General features: G+C 33.3%; 1 protein-coding gene across 1 annotated transcript in view; it reads left to right on the top strand.

Moving 5' to 3' along the window:
- The first annotated feature begins 8,054 nt into the window (after positions 1-8,054).
- LOC124354305 (lysosomal acid glucosylceramidase-like) overlaps positions 8,055-18,742 on the top strand; it is a 31,443-nt gene continuing 20,755 nt past the window's right edge. Inside the window, exons 1-2 of the mRNA XM_046804656.1 lie at positions 8,055-8,169; positions 10,678-10,806. Of these exons, the coding sequence (XP_046660612.1) occupies positions 8,055-8,169; positions 10,678-10,806 (244 nt within the window). The remainder of the gene's footprint in view (positions 8,170-10,677; positions 10,807-18,742) is intronic.

Here is an 18,742-nt window from a genome sequence, read left to right as displayed (position 1 = left end):
GAGTTCAGTAAGAGCCAGTAAACTATCCCATGTTTTAGAGTTTATGAAATAAGAAGGAGTTCCCAATCCAGTTCCCTCATTTCATCACTCCTCTCCTGTTACTCCCATTTCCCCTTTATTTCTGTTTGTCTATATGACAATGTAAAAACAATCTGCTGTGTAAGTTGGTGTAGGTTGTGATTTTCCACTTTTAAGAACTAATAATTAGCAAAGAAATTGAGGGATAGATTAATCTTGAACTATGCCGTCATCAATCTGAGCGTGTCTCACAATGTTATATGAGTTCAGGCGATAGCGGACGCAGATGTGGCTAAATATATTGATGAAGTGAGTCGTGCACTGGTATGAACACAACGAAACATCTCCGGTGATATTGGACGATATCGTCAAGAATTTCATTTAAGAAAGTTTATTATATAGACTGAGGCTTGTTTCTACTTTCCAATGGACTGTACGTAACGAGGTATAACAGGCCTGACAACTATATAATAGGCCTTAATATGTTAGATCTCTTTAACTTGAGTTATAAAACCTGATTTATAAATTAACTTTTAACGCCTTTATGAAGTTTACCAAATAACTATTACTTTAACGTTGGCTCATACTAAGGGAAATTAAAGTTTAGATAGATAAGCTTTTAAATCAATGTTAACACAGTGACAAATCAATCTTTACCACATAACGAGGTCAAGTACACCGGAGCAACGAGATAATTGAATTTTTTATAACGCCGGATGATTTATGTTATCTTATCAGTCGGGATGCGGAAGCGATAACCCTAAACTATACTAATAACAGTACTAATAACTTAATTCCAAGAAAATTTAAATATTCCAATAATCTTATTAACACATTTACATGCAACTTGATTAGTTAAATTGTTATAAACAATCTAAAAATCTTAGAACTAGAAACGGAGTGATATATTAATAAATCGAACAATGAAATATACTTAGTTTGGAAGCCTTATAAACTTTCCTGTTTTCATGGACAATCTGTGATAATTACTTGCATTAAATACTTCTAGATTTTTTTTAAACAAAGGGTTACATTAATTAATCCAATAATAAAACATCCTTGACTGGATGGCTCGCACAATTTCTCGATTTTCATGGACAATGTATGATAATAATTACTTCCTTGAAATTCATCTTATTTTAGCTATAAAATGAGGAACGCATTGTTCAATCAAGTAATGAAATATCTTTAGTTTAGACGTCTCGTAAATTTTCTTAATTGTTATGGACAATTTATGATCATGATTAATTGCTAGAAATTCATTTTATTTTTGCTAGAAACGAAGGGATACAATAACCAACCCAACAATGAAATCTCCATGGTTTAGAGTATCGTTTCATCTCGTCTTTCTTGTTTTTCATGGACAATTTATAATAAGTACTGGCTTGAAATGTATCCATCTCTACAAGCAACGAAGAAATAAATCAATACATTTTACGTTATGTATAGATTTATTCTTAGGCTGACAAAAATGTTTAAAAGCATACAAACAATTTAATTTCCAAAAATTGATATCTATGATGTCAGAAGAATATTTATGATATTACAAGCTAAATTTATTTGTTTTTGCCACCGGTTTAATTCTATTTTGTCAATACGGCTCCTACTGATCTTTTCACTTTTGTTCCTAACTACTTCGAGACCAAGCAGACAACATTACCCCATACATTGTTACATACGGTCTGTAGTATCTTGTAATAAATTATCTTTTACTCCCTCAATTATAATATTGACGTAATATATGCCAAATCCTTTTCCGCAACATATCTACTGAGAAATTATTTAGTAATTTATATTCCTTTAACATTTAATTGCCAACATTTCCGAGGCAGTGGTTTAAATTGCATTGTTCACAAAACAACCCTCTTAAGATCTTCAACGTAAAGAGATTCCGAAGTGTACATTAACAAAAGGATAAAGGAAGAACTGTTTGACTGAACAATGCTTTTCAAAGTTGGAAACAATAGTCTGGTTACCAAGCAATGAACTCGTTCTTCTCCCTAACTGACGTGTTTCTCTGTTTTACACAGTTATATTTGTTATGATATTTAAAGTGTTTCAACAATCATCATCATTAATCGTTTCGTCTGTACCAAGTGATTTACAACTTAACTCAAAGGTTTGTTGGTTTGACTAGCGTATTTATATTGGTTCTGCACTGAATTCTATAAATTTCATTAATGCAAAAATTCGGCTGGGCAGATGAATAAAAAGATGTATAGGTTTGTGTTACACAAGTGCAATTGAATTGATCGATTTTAAACTATATGCAGGAATTTAAACTCTGCAATAAAATAACGAAACTCTACTTTAATGGTATTGAGACGTGTCCCTTTTATGTATATAATGTCGAATAACTCTGAAATTGTGATCAATATAAGAAAGTTTGTTAGTTAAATAGGATTATTTCAATGCGTAGCATAGTGTTATAATAAAGAGTTCAAATAAATTACAAATTTGGAGGTATTATTAGAAAGATATTTCTTTAATACCAGTTGTATAAAATACTTGTACAAAGCACTTGTTGTCAGTAAGGAAGTAGTAGAACTACAATTAATAGTATTACTAAAAAAGCATCGATAATAAAACAGAAACTATAAAACGCACAAAAATAAAGTTTTACTATAATTTAATACTAACATTTAAATTTAAAAAATCATAGCGAGATCCTATGGCTAGACCTAGAAATTGTCATTTACAAGAACTAGAAGAAGATAAGCATATGATGTTCCTGGTCCTAGTTGCTACTTCAGGACATGTATATTAGAAGGTTTTTATTGTCTTTGTTAAAGAGCATTATCATTAAATTAAATCCATTTAATGCATTTTGAATATAATTTAACACTACTACGACAAAAAAAAAAAAAAAAACTCAAAACAGTGAATGTTTATACTTAGGGTGCTAAAAATTGATTCTTTGTTATTGTTGCCATGGCGTATTTACAAAGGCTGAAAGAAATACAAGATCTGACATTATCCAATTACTATTTCCTCCGGCATACTTTCCGAGAAAACATGCATGCGTACCTGTGACCAAGAGCATTCCAGATAATGCACCAGACACAAAATACAATTGTTTTGATATAAAAGAAACATTGAGTGCAGTAATGATGGATACGACACTGATCAGACATAAACGGATATAAATATTTTTCAAGCAAAGAAGGAAACAAGAATAAATTACCCTATCTAAAACGGGTTGTACTGTGTTTCAGGACTGCACTCCACCAATAGCGCAAACCTGTTCCTATTGCTGTTATAAGATTGTTAACCCAGACAACCCATCAATAGCGCAAACCTGTTCCTATTGCTGTTATAAGATTGTTAACTTAGACAACAGTCTGATTATATGCGCGTCGTCAGTAGAATATTATTATAGTATGTCAACGACTTGGTCCCGACAACTACTGCCATGTTAAAGTCATATACTCGTATGTATATACACAAATTGTGTTGGTTCTGAATAATCTAAATTGATAAATACCTTATTTGTTGAACTTATCCATATTCCTAAAGTAAAAGAATAGAAATAGTAGGTATACAATAGAAGGTAAAAAAAAATCATACTTGTTGCAAATAATTGAAATCTTTACAAACTATGTAATACTAATAAAACATATCTAAGCATTACAAGCTGAAATTCAATTCATCCTTCCTACATACAAAATGAAATGTAGTTGGTTTTCTGACAATACAAATATTTTAAACTTATTATTATAATGAACGTGCAAATTATACATATACCGAATTGAAGGAAGTTTCAGTGAATTGAAAATTAAATAACAAAGAGCAGTTATCATACATTGGAATAAATATAAAAATATATTATCATGCAGAGCATAGCTGTTTATAATATTAGTTAAAATATTTTAATTTTGTTATTGTTTATTTCAATTAGTCGCTTAAAAGTCGTACACAGATTTTAAAACTGACATATTTTTACTGATTAAGTCATAAATTTGTCACAATAACGTAACATTTTCGGTGGGTTTAACACCTTGGACCACTTAGGTTACATTATGTAGGTATCATGATGTAGGTCTTCTCTAAGTAAGTAATTAAAATAAAAACTAGAATAAACATTACGGTTGTTTTACTTCTATTATGATTGTCTGATGGTTAGTACAGAATTGTCAAATAATCTTCAGGAACTATTAGAGACTGTTGTAGGGATTTGTTGATCTAAATCTGCATGAAGAAGCAATTTCACCTTCTGTTTATCTCTGGTAATTACATTCTATCAATATTTGTGAGGGAATTTGAATTTGGTAGTACAAATTCAATCCACGATAAACAAGTGCTTAAAACTCAAACTCACAAAATATATGAAGCTCTCTACCAACTTATTAGAAGTTTCAAAAACACATTTAAATGGAAATTGCTTAGTTGAGGGGAAGTAAATGTTAATGTTTTATTTTAACTCATGCCTAATGGTATATTTCTGTTATATATTCTAAATTTACCCTTTTGGAGATATTGGTATTGCTGTTAAAAGTGTATACTATTGTATTTTGGTGGTGTATATTTTATTAAATTTAATGTAGAATTGGAGATAAAAATTATCTTTCATAAATACACAAACTACTACACTTTATTTGTTAATAAATGCAAATTATTTTACTTCTTACAGCAATGTTACAATTGTATTTCCTCTATGAGAATTGTTATAAAGGCGTAGTATTTCTACTACTATATGGAAGTGAAAAATAGTTTTTGTTGTCTTCTATTCAACTATTCAATACAGTGATTAGTATATATATATATATGTATATATATATATATATATATATATGTATATATTTATATATATATATATATTACAGTGTTATTGTTATATTAGTACTAACATTGCTTGGTACAGCTTTGCTGTGTGGCATTTTTACATTGTATGCTATAGTCATAGTAGTATTGACATTTAATATCGTATACTGTAGCTGCAGCAATATTACCATACACATTTTATACTACACTACTTGTAATAGTAGCGATAAAATTGTACTCGGTATGCTATAGCCATAAAGGTGTTACATTTTTATTTAACATTGTAAACTATATGCTTTAGTTATATACCCCAACAGTAGTTGCATTGTATGCTATATCCGTGGTAGTATTGGAATTTAACATTTTATACTACCTTTACAGTTGTGTTGGCATTTAACGTTGTAAACTAAAACTATGCTAGTGTACCCTACCCAAATGAATGAATATCCCATACTAAAGCTGATTCTTAAAAACGTAAACCCGTGAAAATATGAAGCAGATGCAGTTTTATATTAATACAATTACATTAAGTCATTTTGTTATGTGCTACGGAAAATTGAAACATAAAATACTGCACCACATAACCTAATGCACATTTTGTATCAAGGGAAAATTCATGCATATTCAGTTGATTTTCCCGTACTAACATTTCTTAAGAACTACTTCTAAGCAATAAAACTAGTCAGTCCTCATCAGTGGATTGTTCTTGCACACAACGCAGATTGTGATTGTACACAGATCGTCAGCACAGATTGTGATCGTACACAGATTGTCAACACAGAATATCACAGTTGTGTCAACAATCTCCACTGTTCCATGACGTCCTGAGCTACTGTCGACGACAAATCGTGTTTACAATCGTGTTGGCTGTGGGGCAGCAGAACGATCTATTTTAAACTGGTGACGGTAAAACCTACACCTTTCGAGTAACCTACCATATGATTACATTAACCAAGTTGTAATAGTAAAAGTAATGATATATTTGCCCATTTAAGATTTATTAAGTACTAGCAGTTATCCGCGGCAAAGTGTTAGATAATAAAAAAACCTACATACCTGTATGAGAGATACACACGAATGTACGATGTGCACCTAAGAAGAACTAGATTTAGTAATGTAATGATTAAGTTCCCAATTCATTGTACTGTTATTTATAAAAAATCTTTCCACGTACAATTAATTAGGCTGATGAACATGTTAGACAATTCAATAAAGGAAAGCAACCAATTACAATTTAGGAAATAGTTGAAAAAATTTTGAGTGGAAAGATGTGATATTATAAACACATAACTGTAATGGCAGATAGTACGTACACATTTATATTAGATCATCGTTTAGAAAGTGAAAGCTTTTTTATTTCCTAATGAAAAATGCAGTTGTTTTGTGTGTAAACAAGATATGGTATTAGAATATAGTTTATAGTTAGTGTTGTTATATGTTATAAATCAAACCAATGGCAAACAATGCTTCTCTGTATACTTTTTTTCATTATAAGTACAAAACATAACATAATGAATATATTTAATGATACAACTTAGCCTTCGACATCGTAAATATTTGAGTTAAGTTTTCTTAGTTTTGGGCACAAGGAGAATGTGATTGCAACTCTTGTAATTATAATAACGTTTAAAGCCACAACTTTATGTATCATAATTTGTGAAACGTTTTGGGCCTGTCCTGGTGGAAGAGTGGACCTGAGGTCTAAACCAGGGAAGGAGAAATAAAAATGGCTCTCTCTCTCTCTCTCTCTCTCTCTCTCTCTCTCTCTCTCTCAGTGAAAGCCGGAAGGCACCGGGATATGACGGAATAAAGGGCGAAGTCGTCAAGAGGATGTACGGACGAATCAAAGGTACGCTGCTTGAACTTGTACAACAAGATGCTGAGAGAAGGCAGGTTTCCGGAACGTCTGGAAGAAAGGAATAGTGAAAGTATTCTTGAAAAGCGAAGATAAAGACCCGAGCAAAGTCAAATCCTACAGGCCTGTGACCCTCCTACCCGTGTTGGGAAAGTTAGGGGAAAGACTGGTCGTGGAAGAGGATGAAGGATTGGATGGAGAGAGAAAATAGGACGAATGCTGCTCAGTATGGTTTCACGGAAGGTGTGGGGAACAGTCGATGCATTGCTGGACATGAGAAGAGAGGTAGAAGAATCTGAGGAAAAATACGTCGTTGGATTGTTCCTGGACATCTCCGGAGCGTTCGACTCCGCTTGGTGGCCAGAGATCCTGAGGGTGCAGGTAAGATGGCGACGCCCCAACAACATCTACCGTCTGGTGAGGGACTACTTTAGGGGGAGGGACAGTGACGCTGAGAGCTGGCAACGGTGAGGTGAGCAAGAGCATCACAAAAGGCTGCCCCCAAGGATCAGTGGTGGGCCCTCTGTTCTGGAATATCCTGTTCGATGGGTTCCTACGGCTGCCATTTGAGGAGGGTATTTCGGCGAGAGCTTATGCGGATGACGGACTGCTGCTGTTGAAGTCCAACACGAGCCCAGATCTCATGGGGAAGGCGACAAGAGCCCTAGAGCTTATTACAGGATGGGGAGAAGAGAAAGGAAGATGACGTTCTCGAAGGAGAAGACTGTGATGGTATTACTCAAAGGAAAGTTAGTTGAAAAGGTTTATTCCGTGTGAACATGGGAGATGTGACAATCCAGTGCTCGAACGAGACAAAATATCTAGGAGTAGTAGTGGGAAGCAGGATGAAGTTTGCAGGGCATTATGACCAGGTGATCGACAAGTCTATGAAAGCCTTTGGAAAATTGAAAGGACTGGCAAAAAAAAAATCATGGAATGAAGTGTGAAAACTTAAGGAGATGTACATCGGAGCGCTGGAGCCCATGGTCCTGTACGGCTGTGAAATGTGGGGGCAAAGAATGAGAGGACGAGGAGAGAGGTCGAAGCTGATGAGCCTGCAGAGGAAGATGCTATTAGGAGTGATCAAGGGTTACAGCACAATATCCCACGAAGCTGTGAGAGTGATTGCCGGAGTGATTCCCGCTAGACCTGATGGTAGAAGAAAGAATCAAGCGAAGAAGGGACAAGGAGGAAGGGTTAGACAGCGGGGGAGAGCAGGGGGATTAGAAGAGAAGAAACACTTGACGAATGGCAGAGGTTGTGGGAAAGAAGCACTAAAGGAAGAGAGACATTTGCGTTCGTCCCGGATGTGAGGATCAGGAAGAAGGTGCACCTGGGAGAACGGACCACTACACCACACAGTTCGTGAGTGGACATGGCAACTTTAAGGCCAAACTGAAGAGCTTTAACCTCGTGGAAGATGACCGCTGCTGCACCCACTGCGGAGAGCTGGAGACATCTCAGCATGTTGCTGATGGAGTGCTGGTTCTACGAAGAAGAACGGAGAGATTTGAAGGAATCCTCCGACGGAAGATGTGGGCTTGGGAAAAGATAAACTTTCTTAGAAGTAAAGTATCAGCACTGGAGTTTTTCACGTATGTGTAGACGGATAGGGAGTAAGAAGCATGACCTAGAAAATGCCGGAAGACAGCAAGCAGCTTGAAGAGGAGCATAAGAACATAGGTGATAAAAACAAAACGAAGGAAGAATTCAAAATTCGATGATCCTAGTACATAAGTGCTAGGTGAGGGGAGAGGTGTGTTGGATAGGCACAACAAGAGTGCCCGGAAGAGGATCAAGAGTAATCAAGAGGAAGGCTCAAGAGGAACTCAGGAAAGCGGCCTGGTGAATTAAGTCTCCGACTTAAACCAGGGGTGGAGGAGGGACCGCTGGGCTTCGGCCAACCACCTCTCTCTCTCTAACTAACGTTGTATATTGTAGTATGAGGAGCATGTATAGACCTATGCCTGGGAGCTAGCACGAACAAAATGTTCCAAAGTTCGTACTAAACGTATAATTGTAATAACGACACGGAAGGAAAATTAGAAAAAAGTATTAGAACTGGTGATAGAAACACGTTTTAGGCCTTTAACTATATTTTTACCTAAAGTATTTCTCACTGAAACTAATAAAGCCTATTCACTGTAAATCTTGTTATGTCCACAAATCAAAGCAGCTGTTACACTGGTGTAGCATTGTACATTAATACATTACATTCCAAACAGATAATCTTGTTGTATAGTTCAAAGAGTATCTGCATTAACAATTTTGGGGAGTCGTTTCAATCTAGTTAGCAGTTCTTAACATTCTATTGAACAAAACCCTTAGAGCTGCATCAGACCAGAGTTATTTTTAACCTGAGAGCCATATTTGGGAATTTTATTATTGTTATAAATTTACCCACTTTTTTCTTGGAATATACATTTTTTCGTTATCGTTTCGTCATCCTGTTTTGTTTAATATTGATAAGATTACATGGAGAGCGAGTTAGTATCAAACTAGCATTGTTCTCAACGCTCAACAACCATTCATAATCGACCCCATTGTCTAGTGTAGATTAATTGAGCCTGTGTCGCGTCGATGTGTAAACAAATCGATAAAGTGTCTATATCCTCTTTCATATGATAGGAAACGTCAAGAACACACACATGCTCGAAAACTACAACTTAAAAAATTAATTACTTAGAAACTTTTGATCTGATTAACAACTTATTGTTACATATAATAGGTAAAAGTATGCAGTTTTTAGCAGATAATTTAAGAACAATACGAAAAAGTAATTTAATTATAATTTTAACTTCATAGGGTGTTTTGAAAATTCCGGCATTGGTCTCGTAATGGAACTTTTAAGGTCATTGTAATTTGTAAACTAGTATAATGTTTGATTTTTATCATAGATTGTATTGAGCAGGTTATGTTAATTCAACGTTAATTTTATTGAGCAGGTTATGTTAATTCAACGTTAATTTTATTGAGCAGGTTATGTTAATTCAACGTTAATTTTATTGAGCAGGTTATATTAATTCAACGTTAATTTTATTGAGCAGGTTTTGTTAATTCGACGTTAATTTGAACGTGCAAATCACCCGAATTCCTCCATGGTGGATTTACCTCGAACTAAATAAACAAATTAAATCTTAATGTAGCCTCCGTTATTGCAGCTCTTTGGGTTAGATTTTGGTTACATTCAAAGTCGGGTTACTATTACTTTTGGTCCAGGAGTAAAGATATATAGATTTAACTTTATTAATTATGTAATTAAATTCATTTCCTGTCCAACTATCCAGTGATAATACACTGTATCATAAAGGAAAAGAGTTTGTGTATATAATGAATGTATTGCAATAACTGACGATCTCATCTAGTATTTCGGAAGATTATATTACGTAAATTCCATCTGTATATCAGCACCCGAACACAAATAAATAATAATAATGCCTTTAATTGCAAGCGTTTCTCAGTATAACTGTTTTCCAGAACAATTCATGCCATTACATCACAGACAACACACACACACACACACACACACAGATATATATATATATATATATATATTGATTTAACTAAACATTGAATCACAAAAAGTATTTGTTCTGCCAAAATGTATATGAATTAAAACTTATAGCCTAAATAAAACTTAACAACTAACTCAACAAAACATATAATTACCGTACAGTCGTTCTTTCAACTTTTTCCTAAATACAGGTACAGTGCAACGTTTCAGGTTTCGGGAGAGGTCATTGTACAAGTTAGGGCCAAAGTACGAGAAGCTTCTCCTCTCAAACTTATTCTTGACTTTGGGAAAATGAAGCAGGTCACCATGTCGAATACTGCGTTGAGAGACCTCCTTCCGGAAACAGAGTCTCTCGCTCAGGTACTATGGCTCACCTTATGGAAGCATCTTGTGGATCATTCCACTTGTCCATGCATCTCGTAAGGGAGACACATGATCGAAGCGCCTCACATTGAAAATGAATCAACTTGCACAGTTTTGCAGCTTTTTAATTCGATCCATATCTTTCCTAGATATGCTGTTTCCGTAGGCAGGATAACAGTACAAAATACAAGTAAACACATGAGGTGGAGCTTAGCGAATTCTGGCAGCAGACTTCTAAATGTGTACAGACTTATCAAGGGCACGCTGGATAGCATGAGTGACATGATCGAAAAAGGTGAGCTCACTGTCCAGCACTACTCCGAGAGTTTTGACTGAGTCAGAGACTGACAGTATCTCCTTACTGAAGCTCAACTTCTAACCCTCTCCGACCAAGGGCTTGCACCAGACTGTGTGAGCAAGATGAAGGACAGAGGACTTTCGTATATTGAGTTTAAGGCGATTGTTAACCGACCGTGTGTTAATGTTCACTATATTGGACAAGCTCAGATTGGACACCTTATCCCAGGTCTGATCCTCTCCCTGATTCTTAAACGTGAAATAGAGCTTCTCTTATACAGAATTGAAAAGTATTTTTACATTACCAGGAACATAAATGGAAGTAATAGGGACAGAGGGATAAAAAGAATGAGGCAATTCAAAATTGACTCCTTTTAAATTAGCACCACGCCAACAAATCGAAAAGATTTACCATCATTAATGTTACAAAAGTAGGACACTACGTTTCGTTGTTGAAATCTGCCCTCTTCCTCAGGTGTCAAAAACCGTGTAGTACAAGTAGTTGGATTCCATGATATGTGAGGCGGTGTTGCCATATCACTGCTGACTACAACCACCTGTTCCCGCTATGACGTGGCTATGGTCACTACACACGTTGTATTTACACGTTGTCTGAAAAAAAAAAAACTGATGAATGAAATCAAATGTACGGATATTTGTTTATGACAACACTTAGCGGTGTTTGACGGATCTGTAATTTTTCATAGACGTAAAACTGGCAACAGTGGTTGGCGCGGGGTGTAGGGGAAGAATTGAAACGAAACAACCCAAACGGCGATTTTGGTGCGGGCTGCTCATATATTGGTTACTTAGATTTCCTTAGGTAATCTTATATCTTGCCCTGTAATTCCTCATACCATACCTAATATATCTGTCTGCCAGTCTGGCTTTTCCGTTTGCTCTAGTAACTTATTTGTTTTGTTGGTTACTATTGAAATATCTTGTTGAATAAAGATTGCTATCTTATGACTAACTTCAGAGTTTTGAGAGTTAGTAATATATTTTGACAAATTATTTTGATTAAAATATATGTATCATTCTTTTCTGACACCCTATATACTTTTGGTGCTTGTATATGTTTTAATTGGTATATTTTTCAACGGCTAATTATATTGTCTACCAATCCACTGTTTTCAACTACAAAACTTGTTAATACTTAAGCAATTCCCGGTTCTTCCTTAATAACAATAACTTAACTAGACTAATTAATTATCAAGCCATTTCTTTATTGATTACTCTAATATCGATTCTGATTGCACATTTAGGATGTTGCGGATTCCAATTAGCAGAGTAGCAATAAGTATATTCGACAAAGTTCGCACTTGAACATCTGACTCAGTTCTTGAAACGAGAGCACTAGGCCAAGTATTTAATAAGGCTGTTACGTTATTGAAGACGATTTACATTCTCAGAAATGTATTTCAGAGAATTATTGTAAATTCAATACTTATAAATACTTAAAAGAAATCTTTTTGAAATGATCCGATATAATTGAAATACACCACGATAAAATTTGAAACGCCGACACTGATTTTCATGGCTATCGCTGAATGATATGAACTGGATAGTACTCGTAGTTCGGCACTTTGTAAAGCTCTTCAGTTTTTTACTAATCTACAACACACTTTTGATAACCTAAGAACCATTTTACCTCTTAGCGTTATTCGTTGAGCACGTTTAAAAGCAATGTTTTAGAACTAATATTATAAAGTTTTTGTACTTTGTAAATGTTTGGAATTATTAATAATTCAAAAAAATTTTATTGTTAACTTTGGATACGAATCTTATCTTTAACTTTTAAACATGACAATAATATTATTTAATATAAAAAATATGGGATTCGTTAGATCAACAGAAAAATATGTTTAACTGGCTGGATAAACAGTAAAGTTGATTCTTTGTTTGAAGTTTGTTTTTTACGATAAAAGGATAGTAAAGGAAATAGGAATTTTTCGGATATTTGCCATCGACCAGTGGTGCAATATAATCAGTAACATTGCGTTTCGAGATTTACAATCTGATCTCTTCTTTAGGTAAATGACTAAAACTAATGCATGACTGCAATTTAGGTTAAAGTAAACCAAACGTACCAGAGCGTTGTGACAAGGATAAGTCAGGAACAACAGCCATTTTGACCTAAATTGTAGTCTTGCATTGGTTTTAGTCATTTACCTGAAGATGTGATCAGGTTGCAGATCTCGAAACTTGTGTGTGTTACTGATTGTACTGTATCACTAAACGATGGCAAATGTTCGGAAAAAATCCTGTTTCCTGTGTATAAATATACAGCATGTTTTTTTATCAACTGCAAAAGTTCAAATATACACTTTTTAAATACTAAAAAACCTGGCAGTTAAGATAACATTAAGCACTAATTTGTTTTTACTTAATTGCACACTACCCATCATCTTCTGTACCCTTTGCTTTATCTGACAGCTCCACTATATTATTTTTAATATTAGTCTTTCTTACCTGAATTTAATGCTTTATCTAACCTAAATTAAAAAAACCATATTCTGGATACAATTTATTTGACCCTTTTGCCAGGTTTAGTTGCAATCATAATAAAGCACTGCCAGTAGGACTCGAGACCCAAATTGTATTGTATAAACACGCACTGTGGCTTTTATCAACATCGATAAAGGAATCACCAAAAAAATAAATCGATCGCCTGCCTCACCAGTTTCGTGCGAGCAAAATGGTAGGTTGCCGAAAGGGTTTTCAATCAGCTTAACACACTTCAAACTGACCGCCAGACACTTAAGTGATAGTTGTAATAGAATCAGGCAACGACATAAAGAGGCTGAAAGTCACCAATAAGATATGATCCGAGGAAAAATTATCGTATAACATTTAAACACTTCTGATAACTTACTATTTCGACCTCTATCAAAATTAACGTGGTTGTGGATTGATTCCTTTTTCAGAAGAAATTTCTCTATAGATTAAAACAATAACCAGTTTGTGCATTTATACAATATTGCCGCTTGTATACGCTTATAATATTCTAATCTGGATCCCAAATACACATAGAGATGAAATAACCATGAATTTAAAATAGAAAACATAGAAATATCTCAATTTATTTACTCTTAAACTAATGAATTTTTAAACGGCATAATCCCTATACGAGTATATTGAGCAGTGAGCGTATAAGTTAAACTATCGATCTAAAATAATACTATTTAAACTTTTCTTAAATATACTAGTATTAATTTCAATGATATTAAATGGTAAATATACCACAAGAAATAATTTGTTAACCTTTAGCTATTAATAATGTATTCACGCAATTATTTAATTACCTTATAGAGTATATCGTATAGAGTTCTTAATTTGCATGATTATGTTTAACTTCACTTTAAATCAATTTAATTTAGAATACATAACAGGCACTCATAAGCTTTAAGCTTCATGGTCTCATTTCATTCGTAAACAAAACATTATTGTTCAAGATATTACTCCCTATAATATATACCTGTGACTTAAATTAACTACAAAAACATTATAGGGAATAAAGTCCTTCTGACTAAAATATATTTTACTGATAAATGCACCGGTGTGAAGCAAAAATTAAATAGGTTTTACAATTGTACCAGTGAAACTCATTTTATGACCAGAGCCAATTGGTTTAAAATGATTTTAATCTAGATTTCAACGGACTTCTTACTAAAGCGACATGATAAGGCGTATGAAATTAAAATCTTGCCCATGTCTTTAGTGGTATCCACAGAAATCTCACGAGTACGCCAGATGATCAAGGGTTTTGAACACGATCACGAGAACCACGTGTATCAACAAGGTAGGAGTACGCCACACCACGTGTCACGTAACAGGGTTCGCTGAGTTTACATGCAGATGTTCAAACGTACATTTAATTCTCAACACGTCCTGCGGACAGATAGTTAGACAGAAATACAATCATACAGAAAATATTCTTTTTCATTCCCCCAGCATAGAAATGAGAATTTGGGTCTGCTTACTGATTGATAGGTTTTCAATGAGGCTCAGTAAAATTTCATGAAAGTATTGAAGTCTACAGATGTAGTCTTTCTCTAGATTATCTTGTCATATGATACATTGATCAGTTTTGTTGAATAGGTGGGGTTTCATAGCAGTGTTTAGTAATAAAAGTCTACACATCAAAAGATGATGTTGGTGCAATATAGTGGCTACATTGTAATCACATGTTAATATTTCATGATGGTACTTAGATTGCGTACAAGTTTATTTATTCTGAAATTTAGATATATATGACTCTCTCGTAACCACAATGGTTATTCATAATATATCATAACATGTCAACCCCTACAGTGTTCAGATTCCTCGAGGAGAAAAAGCTGAAAGAAATACTACAACCGGGAAATTTCCCCAAAAAGGCACGAATAGGGTTAATCAATCCACGTTAAATTACATATATCTTAAGTTGGGAATTTAGGGAATGACATGTTATCGGCATTGGGAGTAAAGTTTAAGCATTTTGTAATCAGGCCTTAATAAACAGCTGAAAATACAAGTTTGTAATTTTTACAGCATGCATTTCTCATCAGTTATAGCTTTACGGATTGACATGTTTTTTATTTATGAAATTGTTTTTTTGGCAACAACAAATAGTTTGAAACAGGAGATTTTTCAATAATGTTTCATTAAGAAACTTCATAACTGAATAAGAAATTATGGCAGTTCCTGAAGCTTTAATTAATGTCCAGATTGTAAAATTTAGGATTTATATCTTCAGGTGTTTTTATTTTGGCATTATTACATAACTGCCAATATGTTCAACTTCAATGCCTCATATTTTGCGTGGAACGTTCAAAAATAGATTTTTTCTTTTATACTCAGCAAAATTATCTAAAAGAGCTATGAATTCAAAAATAAAATACATTTTATAACCTAAAAATCGATTGCATGACCTTCAGGTCACGCTGCTTTTCTTTCTATCTAACTTAATATAATCATTTATTTTTTTCCATTTTTAACTATTTCATATTTAACTCAAAAGTACATTGCACAACAATTAATGAAAAAAATATATTTGTGCGATATTTTACGTAATGTTACCGTACCTCTTAAAATTTAAGTGTTATGGTCACTATCTGTAGAACATTGAGTTGATTGTGAATCTGAAGTGGTACGAAGTTTATCACAAATCTGAAGGTTAAGTGGGAAACTGAAGAGCTCAATAAAAGGAGGAAGTATTGGTACTATGCAGTTACTATCATTCAGTAATACTCGTGTCACCATGAAATTTATTACCGGAGTTTCATATTTCTTAGTTGTGTTTTTCGTCTATATTGCACCATTAAGAACAGGTTTGTTTCAAACTTATATATTTGATAAGTTATGCGCTTTACAGAAACTTTTCTAATCAGTACCAGTAACGTCAACGTCATTGTAATTGTTTGTAAGAGAATATTCATATTTTATAGGCAAGCTATATGTTTGAACAATTATGATGACAAGTAATCATAACAATAATTTTATGCGTGCAGTAAAATGTATATCATTAGTAATTAGTTCTCAGTAATTATGAAAAATTTATTCATTAAGATAATTGATATTTATTACCTCTGAGACCAAGGAAGCAGAAGCTCAAGGAGAAATAATCAACAACACTTTTCTGGGAGCTCTGTTAGCACAATGACCCTTATCAACCTTATGATTTGAAAAATATGAGATAATTGAAATTTGATAGCTTGTGAATTTTCGTTATGATTGTTTAATGATTTGAAAGTGATTATTTGTTTTGAAATCAATCAGCTTTTTACACTGTTTACAAAGTTGTTGTAACTGCTTTAAACAAATTTAAACAAAAATAAGTTATTTGTAACTATGGGTAGTTTTTTTAATAAATGCATACTTTTTGGATGGATTCAAACCTAAATATACATGTTTTATGTAAGTAAATACCAACTAATTTATTTCCAAATCATTAATTTAATAGCCTTTTCTAATTAATATGAAATGTCGCCGTTATAAAATCTTCATTTTATTAGGTAACCGGCTTGGTTGTAATCAATTTTGTACTTTTTCCAGTATTGCCCATAGATTCTCTACAGAAACCTTAGAACTATCAAGTACATATGAACTAAAATCTAAAGTAACAAAACGAAAAACAGGTTGAACGTAGTAAACACTTGATATACAGTAAAAGTAAATGCTTGCCAGTCTGTAAACACTACAGAGGTCATTTAGTTGAAAATGTCCTCTTGTAAACACGAAATTTGAGTTCGTTTTCAGCCAATTGGATGCAAAGTGATCTCCCCAGACTACAAAACCATATCAGTTAATTAATTATTATGCTATACTCATTTTTTATTGAATGAATCTTGAATAAAATTGAAATAGTAATGTTGTAAAATGATTCCTATGGGTTCGAGTCCCGGCGGAGCAAGTACTTTTTGAGATTCAATGTTTATTGAAATTAAATAAGGCTATTGTCACTTATACAAATTTAATGAATATAAGCAAGTCATTTGACAGGTATTTGGTTTTCCGATTATATGTTGAGTCTGCCTGGTTATTTAAACTCATACGTGAAAGAAACGGCAGAATACAAAATAATTGAATCGTAAAAAGTGAGGGCTCTGTGGTGTATCATATATATATATATATATATATATATATATATATATATATATATATATATATATATATATATATATGATTACAAATTAGTATATTATATTATATACACTTACGTACGTATACAGTTACTGCGGTAATATGGGTTTATTTCGACTGTTCTAAATTCACTTCATATGTAGTTTTTTACAGTTCCACAGTTTGTTTTGTATTGTTGCCACTACTAAGAAAATGTATACATATTTAAATCTCGGAAACTCAAGCACTGTATATTTAATATTCTAAAAAAACCCTTTCTCCCTCTTTGGTAAAATTTCTGCTGAAACCTGCTGTTGAAGGCGTAATGAAGTAGAAACATACAACGAAGAAATATAAAATACTGATGTATTAATGTGATGTATTAGTATTAATGTTTCACCAAATGATAAAAACAGCGTAGTACTTCCGCGTTTTATTAAACTCTTCAATGTGCCACTTAACCTTCGCTGTGTTTTTTGATAACGTTTGAAATACTTCAGATATACATGCTGTTTTGATTTATCGAGTACCTTTTACAGAATGCTGCTAGATATCAATGACTAGTAGTTTTCAAATAAATGTTATACCTCAGGCTAGGCTGGTGAATCCGAAACTTCTAGTTTTATTAAAATTACAGATTGTACTCGTAATATGTGTAAATATAGATTATTATTCACTGGGAGTGTATCACATAGTATCATAAATCTATAAAAAAAAAAACTCTCTGCACAAGGGATCTCATCAAAGCCGAATCTAAACCATGTCATTGATATGCCCCAGTGTCGGGTGAAAGAAGAAAATAAACTCAAAGCTCGAGAGGATGTTAAAGCTTAACATTTTTAGATAATGTTGAAGGTTTACAGGTGAGTTTGATATTTGGTGATAGTAATTCTCAGAAAATCACATTGAGAAAGTGTTGAATTTCGGTGTACACACTGTGTAGCAATGGCGCAAAATACAAACAAACTTTTCAAAACATTTCTCTTGTATACTACAGTTTAGTAAACAGTAAAGTAGATTAAATCTACTGCGTTTGATATATTAAATATATAACCGAAAAATAATATTGAAAAACAAGTGTAACCTACTACAATTCTTTGCATTCTTTTTCATGGGCATCACCAGCACCTAATTCATAAATTTACATTGTTTTATTAATTAATATAATAAAGAATGTTGTATGAATAATTAGGATTAGGTAGAATTGAATTTAAAATGAAACTATTTTTTTTAACATTTCCTGTAGGTTGTGTAATTTGAATAAGAAATTTGTACGAAGGTAGAGACAAATATGATTTTAGTTTTCGCTCATTATCCAAAAACGAGATTTT

This window comes from Homalodisca vitripennis, chromosome 1, assembly GCF_021130785.1.
Source record: "Homalodisca vitripennis isolate AUS2020 chromosome 1, UT_GWSS_2.1, whole genome shotgun sequence".
NCBI lineage: Eukaryota > Metazoa > Arthropoda > Insecta > Hemiptera > Cicadellidae > Homalodisca > Homalodisca vitripennis.
This window is presented reverse-complemented; position numbering and strand designations above follow the sequence as displayed.